General features: G+C 42.6%; 1 protein-coding gene across 1 annotated transcript in view; it reads right to left on the reverse strand.

The window, feature by feature from the left end:
• The window catches only part of LOC138656823 (protocadherin-23-like), a 101,730-nt gene that overhangs the window by 54,665 nt on the left and 24,687 nt on the right, over window positions 1-22,378 (reverse strand). The window contains exons 3-6 of the mRNA XM_069744096.1: window positions 19,582-20,422; window positions 13,989-14,228; window positions 7,179-7,313; window positions 5,413-5,622 (exon numbers count right to left, since the gene is read on the reverse strand). Of these exons, the coding sequence (XP_069600197.1) occupies window positions 5,413-5,622; window positions 7,179-7,313; window positions 13,989-14,228; window positions 19,582-20,422 (1,426 nt within the window). The remainder of the gene's footprint in view (window positions 1-5,412; window positions 5,623-7,178; window positions 7,314-13,988; window positions 14,229-19,581; window positions 20,423-22,378) is intronic.

Below are 22,378 nucleotides of genomic sequence, written 5' to 3' on the forward strand. Positions count from 1 at the left end.
CCTTGCTACTGTGGGCAGAGTTTGCACTTAACAATGCCGTAGCCGATTCCACCAGTCAGACTCCATTCCTCCTAAATTACGGCCAGCATCCGCGTGTTCCTGTGCCCATGCCTGTGTCTTCTGCTGACTCCGGGGTGGCAGACTGGGCTGTGGAGGCACGGGACATTTGGGACCGCACGCAGGATGCCATTCGGGCCTCCAAGGAGAGAATGAGGTCCTCCGCCGATGTTCATTGGCGCCCCGCTCCGACCTTTGCTCCTGGCGACTTGGTGTGGCTCTCCGCCCGTAACATCAGGCTGCGAGTTGAGTCCACTAAGTTTGCTCCTCGCTACTTGGGTCCCTTCAAGGTTCTCGAACAGGTTAATCCTGTGGTCTACCGTTTGGCTCTTCCTCCACGCTTGGGTATCACTGACACCTCTCATGTGTCCCTCTTGAAACCCGTATACATGTCCCGGTTTTCCGAGTCATCTGCCGGGACATCGGGTTCGTCTACGGACGATTACGAGATGAACGCTATTTTGGGGTGCAAGGTGGTACGCGGCAAAAAGTTCTATCTGGTGGATTGGAAGGGTTATGGCCCAGAGGACAGGTCATGGGAGCCTGCTGAAGACATTCGGGCCCCACAGCTCATTGCTGCCTTCGAGCGTAGCGAGGCCCAGGGAGGGGGGGGCCCTAGGAGGGGGGGTAATGTTAGGTCTCGAGTTCCCGCTTCTGCACAGGGGGAATCTCAAGCCATCTCCGCTGCGGTCTCCCATTCTTATCCAGCCGCAGTGGAGTCTGCTCAGCAAGGACATCGGTCCCAGCGTCTTGCTCAGTCTCACTCTGTACAGAGAGTTACTGCTGCTTCTTCAGCTTCTGCCATTAAAGCCAGTGCTGGTCAGCAGCGAGCAGACTTCTCTGGGACTAAGTCCTTGTCTGCACACACTGAGCATGCCCAGGGCAAGATCTCCCGGTGGAGATCGAGGGTCATGTGCTCAGGTCCTGCAGCACATTCCATTGGTCCTCTTGGCAGGTCTTGGAAGGGCAAAGTTTCTGTGGCCACTTCCTGTGCTGCAACTATATAAACTGCGCATGACCGCACGGCCATGCGCTAGTGTACATTTGCTTACGTGTGTTTGTTGTGAGTGCAAGTCGTCCTTGGATACCCCTTCCCTATTGAATGTCTGTTCGCGGAAGGTGTATGGTTGCTTTCTAGCGCCCGACTTATCCTACAGCACAAATCACACATTACAGGTCATGGGAGCCTGCTGAAGACATTCGGGCCCCACAGCTCATTGCTGCCTTCGAGCGTAGCGAGGCCCAGGGAGGGGGGGGCCCTAGGAGAGGGGGTAATGTTAGGTCTCGAGTTCCCGCTTCTGCACAGGGGGAATCTCGAGCCATCTCCGCTGCGGTCTCCCATTCTTATCCAGCCGCAGTGGAGTCTGCTCAGCAGGGACATCGGTCCCAGCCTCTTGCTCAGTCTCACTCTGTACAGAGAGTTACTGCTGCTTCTTCAGCTTCTGCCATTAAAGCCAGTGCTGGTCAGCAGCGAGCAGACTTCTCTGGGACTAAGTCCTTGTCTGCACACACTGAGCATGCCCAGGGCAAGATCTCCCATTGGAGATCGAGGGTCATGTGCTCAGGTCCTGCAGCACATTCCATTGGTCCTCTTGGCAGGTCTTGGAAGGGCAAAGTTTCTGTGGCCACTTCCTGTGCTGCAACTATATAAACTGCGCATGACCGCACGGCCATGCGCTAGTGTACATTTGCTTACGTGTTTGTTGTGAGTGCAAGTCGTCCTTGGATACCCCTTCCCTATTGAATGTCTGTTCGCGGAAGGTGTATGGTTGCTTTCTAGCGCCCGACTTATCCTAGAGCACAAATCACACATTACAGCGTCCAGTTGCTGTGACCGCCAGTACGGCGCCTTTCCTTACCCAAGCCTGGGTGGTTAGTGGCGTTCGTCAGTGCGGCACCGCATGCACTCTAGTGCCCTAATATTGCTATTTAGCTTCTTTACACACCCAGTTGCGGTGTTGTGCCAGCAAGGGTCTAATCGGACTTCAATCCTAGTTGGGGTTGAGTTCGCTGACTACTTGCTCGCACTCTATGTGCGCTACCGCGATCCTGTGACGCAACAGGATCGCTTCCTTCACGCTGGGTGAAGTCTAACCCACGTGTGTATACTTATGAGTACCGCCATATAGTCCGTCATTACTTGGCAGCAGGTTCCATCTCTGCACAGTGGACCCCGGGCTGCGAACGCACCATACTCTATCTGTCTCATTATTTGGTGCGTTCCGCTAGCCCTAACAGCCGCCAACCTTCCCCCCAGCTGCTGGATGTACCGCTGTAAACACTGATCGTCCGCCATTTACTAGCCAGACCCTGGCGCTAGTGTTCTGTTAGGACTGGCGGAACGCACCGAGAATAAGATGTAATATTAATAGATGCGTTCGCAGTCCGGGGTCCACCGTGCAGGTGAAAACCTGCTGCTAGTAAATGGCAGCGTAATATGGCGGTGGAAGCGAACCCAGTTAAGCCACTGGTCCGCAATACCGCACCTAGGAGTGCAAGCAAGGAGTCAGCGAACTCAACCCCAAGACTCAGGATTGAAGTCCGATCAGACTACTAGCACTCAACACCGCAACTGGGTGTGTTAGGTAACAGTAATAATTAGAGCACCGAAGTGCAAACTGTGCCGAGCTGGCAGACACCACTAAGAACCCAGACGTGGGTCAGGAGGCGCACTACTGGCGCGTGGCGCCGCACTGGCGGTCACAGCAATAGACGCTGATACGTGTGTGACACGTTGAGTGGTTAGTCGGGCGCTAGATAGCAGCCATACACCATACGCGAACAGTCATACAATAGGGTAGGGGTATTTAATGAACGACTTTCACTCACAACAAACACACGTATACAATTGTACACTAGCGCATGGCCGTGCGGTCATGCGAAGCTTATATAGCTGCAGTACTTTCAGGACCTGCCAGGAGGACCAATGGGAACCACTGCAGCATCTGAGCATGTGACCCTCGATCTCCAACGGGAGATCTCACCCTGGGCATGCTCAGAAGGGAAAAAGCAGGACTTAGTCTCAAAAGCGTCCAGTCGCTGCTGCCCAGCACTGGCTTTAATGGCAAAAGCTGGAGAAGCAACAGCAAGCCTAAGCACAGAGTGAGACTGAGCCAGACGCAAGGACCGTCGTTTCTGCTGAGCAGGTTTACCTGCGGCAGGAGAGGAATGGGAGACCGCAGCAGAAGCGGTCTGAGATTCCCCCTGTGCAGAAGCGGGAACTCGACCCCTAACATGGGGTTATTCAGTTTGGAAAAACGAAGGTTCCGGGGCGATGTTATAACAATGTATAAATATATGAGGGGACAGTACAACGATATTTCTAATGATCTTTATACACCTTGGCCTGCCATGGTGACAAGGCGGTATCCCTTATGTCTAGAGGAAATAAGGTTTAATCATAATCACAGGCAGGCCCTGGACGCCTTTCTTGAAAAATATAATATTACAAGTTATGGGCACTGAATTCTATGATGGGACATTGATTCAGGGAACCGGTATGATTGTCATAAGTGGAAACGGAAAGGAATTTTCCCCTTAATATGGGGCAAATAGCGTCTGTCTCATGGGGTTTTTGCCTTCTTCTGGATCAACATGTTAGACTATAGGTAGAACTCGATGGACACTGGGACCCCTAGCAACCCCAAGAACAGGCCTTTGTGCCTCTGCACAATTAATTATCTATGGGACTGCCGGAGGTAATTCTGGGGAAATAGACATAGAAAGGCTGGACTCTACATTGGTTTGGTCAAAGAGGCATATCACAGATGAGAAAATACAATGTCAATATTTAGGAGTTCAATATCTTGAATTTATTTTTTAATTCTGCTCTGAAAAATGCAGACTTGAGGTTTCTTACTTCTGATTTCCATGCTGATCAGTTGTACTGAGACAATCCTGAGAATTAGGAGTGTTGTGTAGGCCCAGGTGTCTGAAGTGTCACTGAACAAAAATAATTCCAGCTGCATGAGAGGCTGAAAGTAAATGAAATACCTGTATATGCTTTATTAAATAAATCTAGATACTTTTTACTAATTAAAAACTGTTAAATATTCTTTTCTAATTTGTTTTATTTTGTGAAATCAGATCTTTTTATTCTACTTTCTGGGGAAAACTGTAGAGGCGGTCATCTTTTTTGTGCTGCTCTTTTAGAGTATTTAGAGATATATTTGAAGTGGCTATTTTAGCATTTATTTTAAAATAAGCAGTTTAAAGACCTGATCATTTTTTCTCCCTCAAAAATAACAATAATTTCTCAATCCTTTTTTGGTGATACATGGGGTCTAATTTTTATGTTATCAGGAGATAATGGTGGGAAAATTAAAAAAAAATGTGTCTGTATTGAATATTTTTAATTTTTTTATGGCAACAAAGGACAACTAAAATTCATCTTAAAATGTAACATTTTTTCCCATATGGGAGGGACTAGTAACAGCAATTTGAGCTGGTAGAGGGTTCTGCTTTTTATTTATTTTTCATTTATTTCCCATATTGTGCCTCCCATAAGCTCTTAAAGAACCTTTGGGGCATTGTAACATTTAAATAGTTTTTTTTTTATCTGATTTCATGTGTAACTAGGTTTGGTATAGTAGCCTCAGTTACAGTGGACATTCAGTATTCTGGCTATATAACAGAGATGACTGGGTCTACTAGGACCCAGCAGCTCCTGCTTCCGCCATACTGCCAGTGATCACTGGGCCCAGAGGAGGAAGCACTGTCAGTGCTTCCTACATCGTATACACAATGATTGTACAGCATTGTGTATACAGTGATCAGGAAGGCAGAGATGGTAATAATGCCTCTGTGCCTTCGAAATGTCAAGTCTGGCTGTGTCTGACTGTCAGCTCCCTGCTCCAGCAGCAAGACAAGATGAGCAGCTTCTATTTTACGCAGAAATATCTTAGATCGTCACTGTATAATGCAGGCCGCCCAGATGCTTATAGTTTAAGAGCAGTCCGTAAGTTGTTAATATTAAACATTTTTTGCTCAGTGAATAATTCATTTTGACTACATGAGCACAATATTGCTGAAGAGGATGAGGCATCTTCTATGTGTAAATAATTACCATCACATTAATAATAGACATCCATGATAAATAACAGAATGTACAGTTTGGATCTATTCATTGTCATTGTCATCCAATATTTTGAGTTTCTATAGAAAGGGGCATACATACTGTACAAGTTCATACATATACATAAACTAGATCAAATGATGTGATATATAAAAGAAAAAAGAAAAAGAAGAAAGTTGCTGAGATGTCTAACATAATAAACAGCTCCGTGCTAGTAAAATCCTGAAAGCAATGCTGATTTAAACATCTGCTCAGACAGTTTAGCAAGCGTCATTAATTACCAATTATTTGGAATAGTACTCTGCCATTGTTGCCAGCATCCTTGTCTACGGCCAACACTTTGTGAACTATTCCCAGATCTTGGTTTTCTGGGACCTGGATCTCAATCTCAGGAAATAGAAGCTCAGGAGCGTTATCGTTTTCGTCCAACACCGTACACACAACTGTCGCTGAACTGGAGAAGGACGGTGATCCGCCATCTGTCACCATTACTAATCAGGAAGAAATGACAGTAATTACATAGTCAGCTAAGTAATGGGACAGAGTATAGTGACTTACAGGTGTCAATGGAAGATAAAGAACAAATGTTCTTCATATTAATAAATAGCATGAGTCAAAACAAGAATGAATTATACTGTTGTAAAATACAAATATGTTCTCATGTAATAGTCCAGACTTCAGACTGTACTTATACTGAGATACTTCACACTACAAGGGAGAGTTCAAGCTACAGAGCGGGATGTTACACTGTATACAGTCATGGCCGAAAGTGTTAGCACCCTTGAAACTGTTCCTGAAAATGAAGCATTTCTCAAAGAAAATTATTGCAATTACACGTTTTGTTATAGACTTTCCTTTGTGTATTGGAACAACACATAAAAACCAGAGAAAAAAGGCAAATTGGACATAATTTCTCACAAATTTTCACACAGGTTTAGAGTGTTCTCATCCCGCCCAGCGCACTTAGGGATCAGCTGGTGGTAGGAAATTAACTTTATTCCTCCCAGGAGCGTTGGGGTTTTAAACTTTCAATAATCCAAATACTATCAATTGGGTATATATCAATAGCAATAATCATAGAATTCCCCATAAAACTCAATTTTTATTATATAACTCTTAAAATGCCACCAACCTGTAGAACCGTATTCTGGGTAGAAGGGCTACTATCCACTGCAGGGTGTATCTAGGGATCCTAGGGTAAGCCATCGTTGAGCGGGGGGGTATCAGCATAGACAAATTAATAGGGTCCAGCAAAATCCTCCCCCAACCTAAGGGTTTTTTTTTTCCACCGGATATTTTTTCACTTTTGTTTGCACGTTCTGTTGTGTTCACGGTGATTCAGAGTGTCAGTAGCCACAGGTTGGTGGCATTTTAAGAGTTATATAATAAAAATTCAGTTTTATGGGGAATTCTATGATTAGTGCGTTGGGGTTTTAGTCACGGGGGTGGCGCTGGTTTAGTCACCGCTCTGGGGATAGAGAGCGGCGGCTGTATCTGAGCCCCCAGGGGGCGTGGTTAAAACCGCCACTCTCTATACACAGGGCGGAAACTGAACCCGCACCGACACCGCCTCTGTGACTGAAACCCAAACATTGCTGGGAGGAATAACATTCATTTCCTCTCGGCAGCAGGTTTCTAAGCGCAGGTTCAGAACTCAATTACCCTGAAGATTAACCCCATATCTGCAGGTTTTCAGGTGACAGACTTATTGTTACAAAGGGATTGGCAGCATTGCCAGGAAAGCTCAGGCTCCAACCCACTCTTAGAGGCCTTTCTCGTGAGTGTAATGGTTGGCACTGTATGGGAAATGACATCTACAACCAAACAGAATTGTCTTGAGTAATGCCAGGATTGTTCCATTAAAGTTGAAGCGATATTTCGATGTGTTAGATATTCTCTTCTTGCCCTCCACAGGCACGTCATTGTGCCACAGTGTACAGTCGCTTGTGGGAGAGGACTCGCAATACTCCAATATCCTGCACATTGTTCTACAATGGCTTTGATGGGACCCCACAGACTAACACACAATATCATGTATATGACTTACCCTTAATAATATACTGGTCCTGCTTCTCTCTGTCTAATGTCGCAGCTGTGATTATCTCTCCGGTATCAGGATTTATTCTGAAATAGGCATGTGCCGGGCCTGGCAAGACGTGGTATGTGAGCGCAGCATTGACTCCTGACAAGGGAATCACAGGGAGAGGTCACTTCATAGAGCACCAACACGTATTTATACAAATAGAAATATAGTTGTAGGAATCCATAAGACAGAATCTATGTTTGAAATGGTTCTCAAGTGAAGAGGTTTCCTGTAGGGTCCACGGGAAAGAAGTGACATGCACCTTTCTTTTCCACCAGATATTTTTCAGAACCTCTTTTGGAAAAAAAAAAAGCTCCAAAATACTTCAAATTTATATCAAGGTGCATTTCCTATAAAAAAGAGTTTTCCAATTGTTTTTGAGGAGAATATTTGAAGAGGATCTGCTACAAAAAACTCCTCGAGAAACTCGGTCTGAACATAGCTACGGGCAATGTGCACACAGGCAGGTTATTTTTAGGAGGTTTTGGAGAAGAAACTGAGCAGAAACTCTCCCCTTCCGGCTTTTTAAACTGGACACTTCTTAAAACTTTGGAAGTCCTGCTCAGTTTCTGCTCTGAAATCTCTGCAAAAAACTCCATGTGAACAAGGCCTTAGCAGAAGGGCTCTTTTGTTACCTTTAATTCATCACTCCTCTTGTTTGAATTCTTCTTTTGTTTATTACTTTGTAATTTTTTCTTGCATTTATAAAGTGTTTCACAATATGTTAAGCATTTAGCATACATTTAAAAAGCATAAATAAAATACATATCACATTGTCGACTAATATTTGTCCTGTGCCCAATAACACAAAAAGTGACCCAAAAATGCCTACACATAGTCCACTGATGATATACTAAAAGCATAACGAACCCCTAGGTGCTTTATAAAGAGCATGAAAACGCAGAATTGTAGTGAGGTTAATATTTTAGAATTTATGGTTACATAAAAAAAAAAGCAATTTAAGGAAATTAGCAGACGAAAAAGTAACAGAAGATGGGGCAACAGTGCCACACAGTGGACAGTCATGATATAGTCACTGGATGCTGCACTACTGAATTGTTATTGGATACTGTAAAGTAGAAAGATGGAATATGAAGCTACACTACTAGTATTTACACATATTATTTCCACTATTATTTATGCATAATAATACATGATCAGAAAGGCATGGCGTAAATAAGCACCCTAAGTAAATTAGTGCTTACGGTCAGATAAAACATGAGCAGGTCAAATGGCAGACTATTTGACTGAACAAACAGACCATGTAAGTCTATATAGCTTTTATAGGGCACCATTTGTGTCTGTTTTGCAATGGATCTAGCTGGGCATTGTGTTTTATTTTTTTCTAAAATAAGAGTCGACAAAGTAAATGTGCTACATTGCTACATAGGTGAAGTCTGGGTTTAAACATATTATTGAAAATAATAAATACAGCTTTTATAATCCATAATTTGCCAATATTCTAAATCACTAGTTATATACCAGCCATATACCGGCTTTATAAAATCATGGCTTGTTTCAAAAGAAACCAAGGCTAAGCCTGCAAACCTTCTCTCTAAGTAAGGGGGTTATCCAGGACTATTAAATGTTTTCACTATGGGCCTAGGAACTAACTGGCAGGTAACTAATACCCTGCCTATTGTGCCGGTGCAGATCTCTGCCAGCACAGAGCGGTCATGGACTGCTCCTGCCAGCGATTCAGCTGCTTCCGCTGATGTCACATCGACAGATAAGCGGCTTCTCTTCCGCTGTGCTCCATTGACGGGGCGTGACTGCGACATCATGCTGATTGACAGTCGGCTCCCCTCTGTCTAACTGCAGGAAGAGAGCTGTCATTTAGCATGAATTCAGCAGTCATACCCCATTGGCCGAGCAGTCCTGAAGAACAGCACTCTATTAATGTAGAGCAGCTGGTTCGCCGACAGGAGTGGTAGGTGAATGCTCAGAGCAGGAACTAGGTAGAACAGGCAGGTAGTTGCCAGGGTTAGCAACTACCTGTAGTTTTTAGACCCATGTTAAATTAATTAAGAGGTCTTGGAGAACCCCTTTAATATCTATTCACAGAAACTAGATGCCTCAAAGTGTCTACAAATATAATGATCCTCGAAAAGTAATGATTGTTTAGATTTTACTTATGCATTTTTTAATTTTCACTGATGAGCAGCATTCTGTGATGTGGACATGTGCAGAAACTCAATGGCTGTGGACAGAATTTTTAGATAAATACTGCACTTTTTTGCAGCAGGTCAGGTCTCGCTCTCATATTCATACAGGTGTCTATCTTTATCTATTTAATTGTAGCACTTATTCTAAGGCCGGATTCACACGTCAGTGGCTCCGGTACGTGAGGTGACAGTTTCCTCAGGTACCGGAGACACTGACTCACGTAGACACATTGAAATCAATGTGTCTCTGCACATGTCAGCGTGTTTTCACGGACCGTGTGTTCGTGTGCAAAACACGGAGACATGTCAGTGTTCGTGGGAGCGCACAGATTACACGGACCCATTAAAGTCAATGGGTCCGTGTAAAACATGTACCGCACACGGACACTGTCCGTGTGCAGTCCGCGTGCCGTGCAGGAGACAGCGCTACAGTAAGCGCTGTCCCCCCCATGTGGTGCTGAAGCCGCCATTCATATCTTCTCTCCAGCAGCGTTCGCTGGAGAGAAGATATGAAAAATTCTTTTTTTTTGTGTGTGTGTTTAAAATCAAGATCCCTGTCCCCAACCCCCTCCCACCCCCTGTGCGCCCGCCCGCTGTTAATAAAATACTCACCCGGCTCCCTCGCAGCGTCCTGTCCTTGCCGCAGCTTCTCCTGTATGAGGGGTCACGTGGTGCTGCCGATTACAGTCATGAATATGCGGCTCCACCTCCCATAGGGGTGGAACTGCATATTCATCACTGTAATCGGCGGCACCACGTGACCGCTCATACAGGAGAAGCTGCGGCGAGGACAGGATGCTGCGAGGGAGCCGGGTGAGTATTTTATTAACAGCGGGCGCACAGGGGGTGGGAGGGAGTTGGGGACAGGGATCTTGATTTTAAACACGAAAAAAAAAAGAAAAAAAAAAGGATTTTTCATATCTTCTCTCCAGCGAACGCTGCTGGAGAGAAGATATGAATGGTGGCTTCAGCACCAGATGCAAGGGACAGCGCTTATCTCTAGCGCTGTCTCCTGCACTGTCCGTGTGGTTCTCAGTCAGCACACAGGCGGCACACGGATGCCGCACGTGTGCCACACTGATGTGCCACATAAACGCACGGACACACGGACATGGATAATTCCGGTACCGATTTTTCCGGTACCAGAATTATCTGGACATGTGGGACAGGCCTAAAGAAACTTATTTCTTCTATTTAAATCACCTGTGAAGAGAAGATCTTTCCTAGTGCAGATTTCTATATCACTACTTTCCCTGTATGGCTGTGAATAGGAAACAAGGGATATAAAGCTATGCATCAGTATAGTGGAGGTCGGACCATAATAAAAATATTGCAGCTTTTCTGAAAAGACATAAATATCACAATGCGGAAAAGTGTAACTTGACGCCTAACTATACGAGTTCAAAGGCTTATGTTAAAGAGGACTTGTCACCATTGTATTCTTAATTTTATTCCCGCTGTTCCAGAGTATGACATTTTTTATCTTTTTAAATTTTTCCATGTACCATAATTATGGTAAGACCGGGAATCGTATGGTGGATTGACAAGAAATAAAATAACAGCAAAAGCTTGCCACATTTCACACGGTGACAGATTCTCTTTAAGTGTTAACCTTCTGAATTATAACTACTTTCTTGTTTATGGAAAGCTATATCTGTATTAGAAAATAATTATTATATCATTATGGTCTTAAAAAGAAGGTTTATAGCAGGTGTATTATTATTATTATTATTATTATTATTATTATTATTTATTTATATAGCACCATTAATTCCATGGTGCTGTACATGAGAAAGGGGTTACATACAGGGTTATAGATATCGTTTACAGTAAACAGGTTTACAGTGACAGACTGGTACAGAGGAGAGAGGAACCTGTCCTTGCGGACTTACATTCTATGGGATAGTGGGGAAGAGACGGAAGGTAAAAGTGAGGTGGCGGCTCTGGTGGTGGTGAGGCGGCAGCTCTGGCGGTGGTGAGGTGGCGGCTCTGGCGGCGGAGAGGCGGTGGCTTGGTCATTGTAGGCTGTAGGCTTTCCTGAAGAGATGGGTTTTCAGGCTCCATCTGAAGGATCCGAGGGTGGAGGATAATCGGACGTGTTGAGGCATGGAATTCCAGAGGATGGGGATATTCGGGAGAAATCTTGGAGGCGGTTGTGTGAGGAACGAATAAGTGTGGAGGAGAGTAGGAGGTTTTGGGAGGATCGAAGATTATGTGAGGGAAGATATTGGGAGATTAGTTCAGAGATATAGGAAGGGGACAGGTTGTGAATGGCTTTGTAGATCAGTGTTAGTAGTTTGAACTGGATTCGTTGGGAAATTGGGAGCCAGTGGAGGGATTTGCAGAGGGGAGAAGCAGGGGAGTAGCGAGAAGAGAGGTGGATTAGCCTGGCAACAGAGTTGAGGACAGACTGGAGTGGTGCAAGAGAGTTAGCTGGGAGGCCACAGAGGAGGATTTTGCAGTAATCAAGGCAGGAGATGATGAGAGCATGCACAAGAGTTTTGGTAGATTGTGGGCTGAGGAAGGAACAGATTCTGGCAATATTTTTGAGTTGGAGGCGAAAGGAGGTGGCAAGAGCTTGGACGTGAGGTTTGAAGGACAGGGCAGAGTCGAGAGTTACCCTGAGGCAGCGGATTTCAGGTGCAGGAGAGAGCATGATGCCATTTACCATAATAGATAGATCAGGTAGGGGGGATACGTGAGGTGGGGGAAAGATGATGAATTCGGTTTTGTCTACATTGAGTTTAAGGAAGCGAGAGGTGAAGAAGGAGGATATGGCTGACAGACACTTCGGGATTATGGACAGCAGGGAGGTGACATCTGGGCCAGAGAGGTAGATCTGAGTGTCTTCTGCATACAGGTGGTACTGGAAGCCATGGGACTTTATGAGTTGTCCTAGGCCAAGGGTATAGATGGAAAAAAGTAGGGGCCCTACAACAGAGCCTTGAGGGACTAGAACAGAGAGAGAGCGGGATGAGGAGGTAGTGTGGGAGTGGGAAACGCAAAATGTGCGGTTGAATAGGTATGAGGCAATCCAGGACAGGTCAAGGTCTTTGATGCCAAGGGAAGAGAGAATCTGTAGCAGTAGGCAGTGATCGACTGTGTCGAAAGCAGAGGACAGGTCATGAAGGAGGAGGATGGAGAACTGTCTGTTAGCTTTGGCTGTAAGTCATTAGTAATTTTGGTCAGGGCAGTTTCGGTGGAGTGGTGGGGGCGAAAGCCAGATTGGAGGTTGTCAAGAAGAGAGTCAGATGAGAGATGGGAGGAAAGTTGAGCATGGACATGCTGCTCAAGGAGTTTTGAAGCAAACGGGAGCAGTGATATGGGGCGATATCTGGGCACAGCAGTTGGGTCAAGGTTAGTTTTTTTGAGGTTGGGTGTGATGGTGGCATGTTTGAAGGCAGAGGGGAAGGTACCGGAAGAGAGTGATAGGTTGAAGAGATGGGTTAGAGCGGGAATGAGCATGTTAGTGAGGTTGGGGATCAGGTGGGAAGGGATGGGGTCAAGTTCACAGGTGGTGAGGTGTGATTTGGAAAAGAGGCGAGTAAGCTCTCCTTCAGTGATGTTGGAGAGGGAGGTTATTAGGGAAGGGCAGAGGTCTGGTATATGGAGTGGTTGGGGTGGTGGACAAGTAAAGGTTTGCCTTGTTTGGTCGATCTTGTTTTTCAAGTAGGTGGAAAAGTCCTTGGAAGAGATGAAGGGAGTTGGAGGTGGCAGTGGTGGGATGAGGAGAGAGTAAAATGTGCTGAACAGTTGTTGCATTTATGTAATGCATTTATGTAGGTGTATGCATTTATGCTCAGCAGTAGGCACTCACTTAGTACAGGCGAGGGTCTTGGTGCAAAACAAGGTAAGGTTTATTGCATTTCTACGCACTTCAAATGAAAATGCTTTTCCAGCCTAAGAAAATAAAGCATTACAGCTTTTCTTAAGCCCAACTTGTATAATAAGCCACACAGTTCTCACACAACAACATGGGCATTAGTTTTCTCAGGCACAATCTGTAAATCAACACTGGCTTCTCTCCAGCTTCACTACCACAGAAAAGTGTTCACCTCCCGAACAGCTCACCTTTGCTGGTCACGCACCAGCTCCAACACAGACTGCTCAGCTTCCCCCAACTGACTGAACACCAACTGGAATCAGAGCCTGGCTCAAATGATAGCTAGCCAGTTGCATGTAATCAGGACCTCTGGTGCTAGGTTTTAACCCTATCCTACCTTTCTGTCATACGCAGGACATGAAAATGCCCTTTAAATTATATCAGTCGTTAGACGGTGCCTAAGATTTGGCCTCTTTTCATGAGTTAGGGACACAGGTAAAGAGTACTTCATTTTGAATTACTGTGTCATCCAAGATTTATGCAATACAGGCTTACTAATAGTCACAAACCGAGCTTCTTTTTCCAAAGAGACATTGATAACATAATAGCAAAACCCCCTATCGTGCTGTAACTGTAGGATTTTGTAATTGTGTTTTCTGTTTCATGTACAAGTTGTCCTGAATTTTGGGAAATAGGTCAAACCAGATCATATAAATTGCCGGTATACTGAAAGAGTAAGCCAAAACATTAATCCCATTTATTGGACACATAAGAGAAATCAGGCACCTGAATCTCTGTCCTCTGCTTCAACCTTCATCAGATGTTGTCCCGGCTCTAGGTTTTCAGGAATCGCAGTTTCATACAAGGCTTGTCTAAATGTCGGTAACACATCATTTACATCAGTAATCGTGACTGTAACAATCTGTGTTGCAGACAGGGCTGGATTTCCAGTATCTGTGGCCAAGATGGTTAAAGTATAGTGTTCCTGGATCTCACGGTCAACTGCAGCGGATAAACTGAGCCATCCTAAGGATGATTTAGAAATGTATGTTAATAGGGATTATCAGACAGATTATTCATAAAATCATATGGTGAATAATAGATATAAATACTGATCAACCATAATTTTCATTAACATTAATCCACAAACATTTGACCTACAGAAATTGCTTACCTAATTGGCACATGAAAAGTGATGATTTTTTAAGTTGATGTATTGGAAGCAAGAAAAAAGGATTTTGACAAGATCACGCCATCATGGCTAGATGACTGGATCGTAGAGCCTCTAAAAAGGAAGGTCTGGATTGGGGTTCCAGATATTTGGTTGTTAGTATTTACCATAATTGGTCCATGAACGAGTGACAAGGTCAAGATCACCCAAGATTCATTGATTCATGTGGGGAGCAAAGACTAGCTTGCGAATTGCAGCTTTTTGTGTATTGGGGTGTTATGGTCCTCCATTGGGAGTACCTACACTGGGCAAATGAGCACCAAACTGGACCAGGGAGGAATGGGTGTCATGCCCTGGTCTGATAAATCAGGTTTCTTTTATAACATGTGAACAAATGATGGAGAAATGTGATGTTCTGAGCAATACTTGGCTGACATTCATGTCGCAATCATTTTAGCATGTACCATTTACCTAAACATTGCTGCTGACCAAGAATACCCCTTCATGAAAATTGTATTCCCTAATGACAGTGGCCTCCATACCAGAAAAAAGCTCTCCGCCACACTGAAAAACCATAGTAATTTGGAATGCACTCAGTATTCAATAGATGGGGTGTAAATAGACCATTTAGTCAAATTCACTGCACACTCCTGAAGTGAGGCAAACGTAAACTGAGCGATTCATCAAAGAAAACTGGTATAAAAAGGCCTTGAAAAGTAGCAATTTTGTACTGCTAGGCAACAAGTTTGCAACTTTTGATGTTTCAAATCCAGCTTGTTGTAGCTCTGCCAAAATTGGCAGATCTAGATGGTGCTGAACAGGAGCCGAGATGAGAAATGGCATTTTTTTATACCAAAAATTCTAGTCCACTCTTTGACTGAAGTTGCATTTTTTGCAAGACATACACCACTGAAAACATGTGTTAAATTATTAAGAGGCATCTGCAACACCAGCCTTAATTAATTGCCTCCAAGGTAATTTTTCATACGGTAGTTACATCACAGGATTAAAATACATTTTGTTCTGTGCTTCTGCCAACAGTAATTTTGAGTTTTAAACTTTCCCAAGATTTAGAAAGGTGTTGCAGTAACAGCAAAACATGGGTGAGAGTGGTACTATACATCTCTACTTGGTGCGGTAGAAGTCATACCCATTTATCACACTGTTGTTGAGACGCCTTGATAAAGACTCGAAGGAGTGGAAACATCAAAACTACTTTTGCCTGAAGAAATAAACTAAATTTATTTTATTCCTGTGATATAACTACTATATGAATAACATTCTTTGTGTTTGCATCACTTCAGAAGTATGTCATGAATATGAGTACACCGCAAATAATGTTCAGGATTGACTAGAACAACATGACTAAGAGTTCAAGGTGATGACTTGTCTCCAAATTCCGTAGATACCAATTCTGTCTGTGGGACATGATGCAAAGCTAGTCGGTTCTATGAAGCTTCAACTTTCAAACTGGTATCTGATCTGCAGGTAGGATGTTATAGAGCAGGAAGAGCTAGTCAGGTTGATCAATGTTTTTGTGAGCAGAGTTTCAGTATAACTTGCATTTTATTTTTATAAAACAAAATCTAAGTGATCCTGAAGCTTTTCCAACAAACTTATATATCATTCTGCTCATTTTCTCCTTCTCCATACCATGCTGTCCACAGATGACACATCATCACAGGTTCTTTTAAATGATCTGCTGCTTAAGTCTTTATACCAGTTAAAAGAAACATTCAGGGGTCTGGTGGCCCTAACCTATTGTCAGATTTTATTACTAATCTAAATAAAAACGAGTATTTTTTAAGTTGTTCGGGTACCACCAGTTCTGAATCTATAAATTTTTTAGATCTTAATATTTTTATTGAAAAAGGTAAAATCCATACCAAAACCTTTCATAAACCTACAGATGTTAATAACTATATCTCCTTGGAAAGTTCTCATCTTCCTAGCTGGCTATTGAACGTTCCCAGGAGCCAATTGATTTGGGCTCACAGGAACTGTTGAAAAATTCAGGATTTTAACTGGGAAGCAGAAAGTTTTTCCAGCAAATTTGCTCATAAGGGCTATTCTCAGAGCTCTCTGTCTATGGCAAAACAATTAGTTGAAAAGTTGCCCAGAACACATTTACTTTAAAATAATGAAAAAAGAGACAACTAGAAATTATCTGAAGATGTTCAGATCATTGGTGAAAAACTACCGGAACATCCAAGATGGCCAACAATCTGGGCAATAAAATAGCTCCCACTGTCCCAAATCTCCACGTTCCAACAACGTATACTTTTCACTACAAGTGTTCAGGCTTTTATCCGTACTTAAAATGCAAACCTTGCAAGCAAATTAAGACAAAAAAAACAAAAAAAAATTCCCTAATGGTACTAGGGACTGGTTAATCAAGGACTATATATCATGCAACACAGAAGGAGTCATTTATTCAATCAAATGCCCTGTGAGAAACTATATATAGGGAGAACAAAGTGTCCCCTTCATGTTAGAATAAATGAACATCTACGGAACATTAACAATAAGTTCCTAGGCCATCCGTTATCAAAACATTTTGTGACCCATCATGGATGTTCAATAAAAGGCAACATTATCACTGGCTTGAAATTAGTTCATAGAAGCTGGAGAAAAGGTAATTATATCCAGCAAATGTCAAGGGAAGAAAGCAAGATGATATTTGAATTGGACACTTTGATGCCTAAAGGTCTCAACAGCGAAATTGAGCTGTTTGCCTTTAACACATAAAGAGGTCATGTGATCGCCGCTGGAGATTTAGGTACAGACATCCTTCTATGGACCATCCCTGAGGAAGGAATACGTCTATTCCGAAACGCGTAGGAATTGGTCCACCGCACTCTCCTTAGCCAGTCACGTGAGCAATCATGTGACCGTGACGTCACGTAAGGTCTTGTACCTACAGTGAACCAAGCGACTACACAGTGCAGCTTTCATTTACTTCACACTGGTAACGACTTCGGGGTGTTCTGCCGCTGGTCGGGGCTGCGCCCACAGTCCTTACACTGTAAGGCAACATTTATGACCTCCTGATACGGATTTTTGGAACGGTAAAATCAAAGGATCAGAAGATAGTGAATTATACACCTAGGCGCATCAGGTAATTTCACTTCAGTCATACCGGAAGCGGGTGTTTTATGATCCCCACGTGATATTTTTATGTTTTTAATAGATATATATATATTTATCATATTTCTTTTATATATTTTTTCCTGCAGCTGCAGGGGACTGAATAGGCTAAGCAAGCTCTCTTGTCCATTATTCCTTTACACGATTAGATCACCATTACTGACTACAAAGTAAATGCTTTTATGCTATTTGTCCACACAACAAGGGAGGGATTGAATCTAGCGCAGATATAAAATTACATACTATATATATATATATATATATATATATATATTTATATACTGCCAAAGTACTGAAGGGGAGATATATGTCACTGAGGTTATTATCTTCAGTGATATGAACCTAGAAAAATGCTCCAGCACACTAAATGCTGTGAGGGATTAATCAGCCATGTTGAGGGCTAGGCTGTTCACCATATGTCCAGTGCTGGGTGGAGTCCAGAAGATAAATGCAGAGTCTTCTGGCTCATTCAGTATTCAGTAGCTCTGAAGATGAGATCTCCAGAGCTGTGCTCTTGTTAAAGAGAGCTGAACATTGTGTTTGTTTCTCGAGCAGGCGGATCCTCGCAGCAACACGTACTGTGCCATTTGTTATGTTTCATTCTTCCATTAGGCAAGAAAGGCCGTGTTTATTTTTCTTACTCTCCACTGGTTTATGCAGTACACTTAATAAACCAGTAGAAGAGTTAAAGATACAGTGTTACCGAGTCTATCTCTGTGTGCAGCCAAGTGAGCTGAGCTACAGCTATATACTGTATATTGCACAACTCTATAAAGGACTGTGTCTAATCGTGATTTGACAACCCAAATCTACATAGGAATGAGTGAAATGCACTTTGAAAACTGCAGTAAATCTTTTATGTTATGTAAACAAGTATGGTAAATTTTCCTGCTACCATATTTAAGTGCAAACATTACTAGTGATTCAGTTGTAGAAATGATTTTTAATGGGATTGGCCACTAAATAATTGGCCACATATTAATTTAAGAGATGTGTTGTTTACATGATTTTCTGACACTTTATATATTATATAACATCCGAAAAAAGGAGTCACCAAACTGCCACTTCAGGTATAAAAAGTAATACTATTTATTGATAACTTATAAAAAAGCTCAATATACAAACATATAGATAAGGTAATTATTGTGAATCATGAATAGGGTAACAAGACCACCACACACAACCAACTCAGCGCCTTGAGGTCTCAGGTTCACTAGAAGCTCGTATGTAATCACTAGTATTCCATACCTAGTCCCACTCAGGACCCATAGATGCATGTAAATCTAAATAAATATACAAGACTGGACCTCACCCATGTCAGCCGCGTTGTGTGTGTAGTCACGCTAGCTTATGTGTGTTACTTTTTATACCTGAAGTGGCAGTTTGGTGACTCCTTTTTTCGGATGTTATATACTATTTATGGAGTGTTGTTCTGTCCGTTTGTGGACTCATATATGTGTTTCGGATCGTATTATTTACATATTTTCTGACACTTTCTAGTATATAAGTATTACAGGTTCTCCTCTTGTAACGATCAGTGCTTTGACACAGACAACTATGCTCTTCTGTTCTCAAAATGACAGCTGATAGAGGAGCATGTGACTAGTCCTGTCCATCAGTCTCCTCCAACACAAAAAAAACAGCTTTCCAATGTTCAATATTTTCCATTTGCAGGAGGTCGATGGACAAGTCTGGTCACACTTCCCTCCAGATATGCTTTGTGCATATTAATTACATTTATTTATTTTAGCAACCAAAAAATACTACTATTGAAAGTCCCATAATGCTACAAATGTGATAATACGTTGCCAGGCACACACCATCTATTATCATTATTTGAAGACAGCATTCCCATAAATTACAAGCAGATGTGTTGAGTATCTCCATAGCCAAGTCTTGGTTTTGGCAGCTGTGCGATCAGTTAGAAGTGGGAACATGGATCATCTTAAAAACTGTCTTCAGAAATACATTTTCCTATTTCAACTACCAGGTTGTGAATATATATACTGCCATATTTACTTCCAAAGAATATTGTTTCTCTTGAAAAATTAAGTATAATACCTGTTGTTTCATCCAACGAAAAAACTTGCTTTGAATTTCCATCCATGATGTGAAATGTGATTTTTCCATTCTTTCCTTCATCCAGATCCTCAGCCACTACTCTATGTATGAGCGAGCCAATTTCTGCGTCCTCCATTACAGAAGCAGCAGGCGATGATAGGAAACTTGGACGGTTGTCGTTGATGTCCTGAATGATAATCCGAGCTGTCAGTGAACAATGTCGGCGCTGTGTAATGTTAGTTGCCTGGTCTGTTGCAATCACTGTCAGAATAAATGACTCCTCTGTTTCTCTATCCAGAGCTCGGGATGTAGTCAAGATTCCATCCCATTCGTGAATAACAAAAGGATTGTCTTTTCCTCCTTCCACATTTAATGAATATTTAATTTTACTGTTAGCTATGTTGCCATCCCCATCTTTTGCTTTAAAAGTATACAATATGGTTCCAATAGGGACATTTTCTACAATCCCTATGACTACAATGAGGTCAGGAAAAACAGGATAATGGTCATTTTGGTCTTCAACATCCATCTTTAAGATGATAGAGTGGTTCTGAGGAGGTATTTTGTTGGGATCCTGTATGTTAAGACGTACCATGTATTGAGTAATGGTTTCATAATCTACTGGTCTGGAAAGGTATAAAGCTCCACTAAAACTGTCAATGGCAACATGACTGCTGCGGTCTTCATCAGATAGACGATATCTGAGCTTCGAATTGGTCGAAATCTTATCTTCATGGACCTTCACAGAGCCAATCATTTCAGCAGGTTTCACATTTTCTGGAACCTTTATTGACTTCACGTCAATGAGGTTTTTAGATTTTTCGGTGGATGTAGAAATAACCTGAAACATATGAAATACAGCTTAGTAGACAAGTTATTTGTAATACCCAATGCCAATCAAGTTCTCTTTACCAAAGAACCAGTGACAATCCTGTCACATTACATAGTTTTCAAAGAATTACATGTCATCTATCATTAAACCCTTTAAGAACTGGGCAATTTTTAAAATGTATACGCCTGTGTTTTTTCTTCCTCTTTTTACAAGAATCATAACTTGTTACTTTATAATAAGTAACTCAATAAATTATACCCTTTAAAGTGGCATATATGGGGCATTGTTACTGTCTAGGAGACATTATAATGACAATATTTCTGAAGAACAATAGTTATTGTACTCTACAACACAGCAGAGCCGAGGCTGCAACGGGCACAGAATTGAGGGTAGCAGGAGGATGGGGAACTTGTGCAGGTTAGGAATAAAGGGGTTGGTGCTGGAAAGGTCAGAAGTGACATGTGTGTGCATCGCAAACTTTGCAGACAAGTTGTGAATGGATTACTGGGCCAGATGGAAAAGACGGGAAAAGTGAACAAATCCAACCAGAGAGAACTTCACCTATAAGTCACTATGTATAACTCTACTACAATCACTTATATGGTCTGAAAAACTGGTATGTAGTACTATGCGGTCACTGTGTGGTTGTAATAATGATATTGGTCTTTGTATAGTGATTTATTAAGTAACAGCATGAGGTAGGTGTGCCTCAATCATTGCGATTATGAGCTACTTGGTTTGGGGGCTACTCAGGTGTGTTTCTCCCCGCTCCCCACATGTGTGCTCAACCCTAAGCTACGCCACTGTTTAACCCTCCGTCAGGGGCAATATGTTTCATAACGAGTTTAGGGGCATTGCGCCTGTCCGGCACAGGCTAGAAAATTGGCTACATTTTCCTTTTTAAAAAATTTCAATGCTCTAAAAGTGATCAGTTACCTAAATAGGAATGTAATAAATGAGAATACACATAATCAGGTGTAAAAAAAAATGTTTAATAACCATAAAAGTATGGTGTTTCCCGGACAAACCACTGAAAATAGAGAAATGAAACTAAGTGACCTGCGCCTGTCAGATCAGTTGCCCCTGACGGAGGGTTAAGGGATACCTATAATCAAACACAGTTGATTGTCCTTAAATCTGGTAATGATCCATTCAGATCCATATGATTACAATCAGAGGTCTTCCAGTAACAGTAGAAACTATGTATCTATTTTTTCACATTAAAGGGAACCTGTCACCTGAATTTGGCGGGACCGGTTTTCGGTCATATGGGCAGAGTTTTCGGGTGTTTGATTCACCCTTTCCTTACCTGCTGGCTGCATGCTGGCCGCAATATTGGATTGAAGTTAATTCTCTGTCCTCCGTAGTACACACCTGCGCAAGGCAAGATTGCCTTGCGCAGGCGTGTACTACGGAGGACAGAGAATGAACTTCAACATTGCAGCCAGCATGCAGCCAGCAGGTAAGGAAAGGGTGAATCAAACACCCGAAAACTCCGCTCATATGACCGAAAACCGGTCCTGCCAAATTCAGGCGACAGGTTCCCTTTAACAAAAATTTTAAACTGTGTGAAAATAGCAAAAATGAATGTTGCATACAGTTATGTTACAAAACTGGCATATAGAGAAAAAGGTGTTGGTACTATATGTACCCAGTTGAAAGAAGAGACATCAAATGCAGTGAAATGACAGCAAGTAGAGTAGATAATGATCACTACGATGAAGCACACAGATCATTGCGTATTCACAGGGATGAAGCACAATGTGATGTCACACAACAGGCACAAACCACAGTGATCTGACAGTATATACACAATGTCATACAATGTGAATACTGTACACAGTGATATCATAGGACAGGGATAATGCTACAGAACATGGCTGGAAATTGTAGTATGACAAGAAGAGGATTAATTCACAAAGTGATGTCACAGTACAGGAGTAGTAAACACGTGATGACAGGATG

Source organism: Ranitomeya imitator, chromosome 1 (genome assembly GCF_032444005.1).
Source record: "Ranitomeya imitator isolate aRanImi1 chromosome 1, aRanImi1.pri, whole genome shotgun sequence".
Lineage (NCBI taxonomy): Eukaryota > Metazoa > Chordata > Amphibia > Anura > Dendrobatidae > Ranitomeya > Ranitomeya imitator.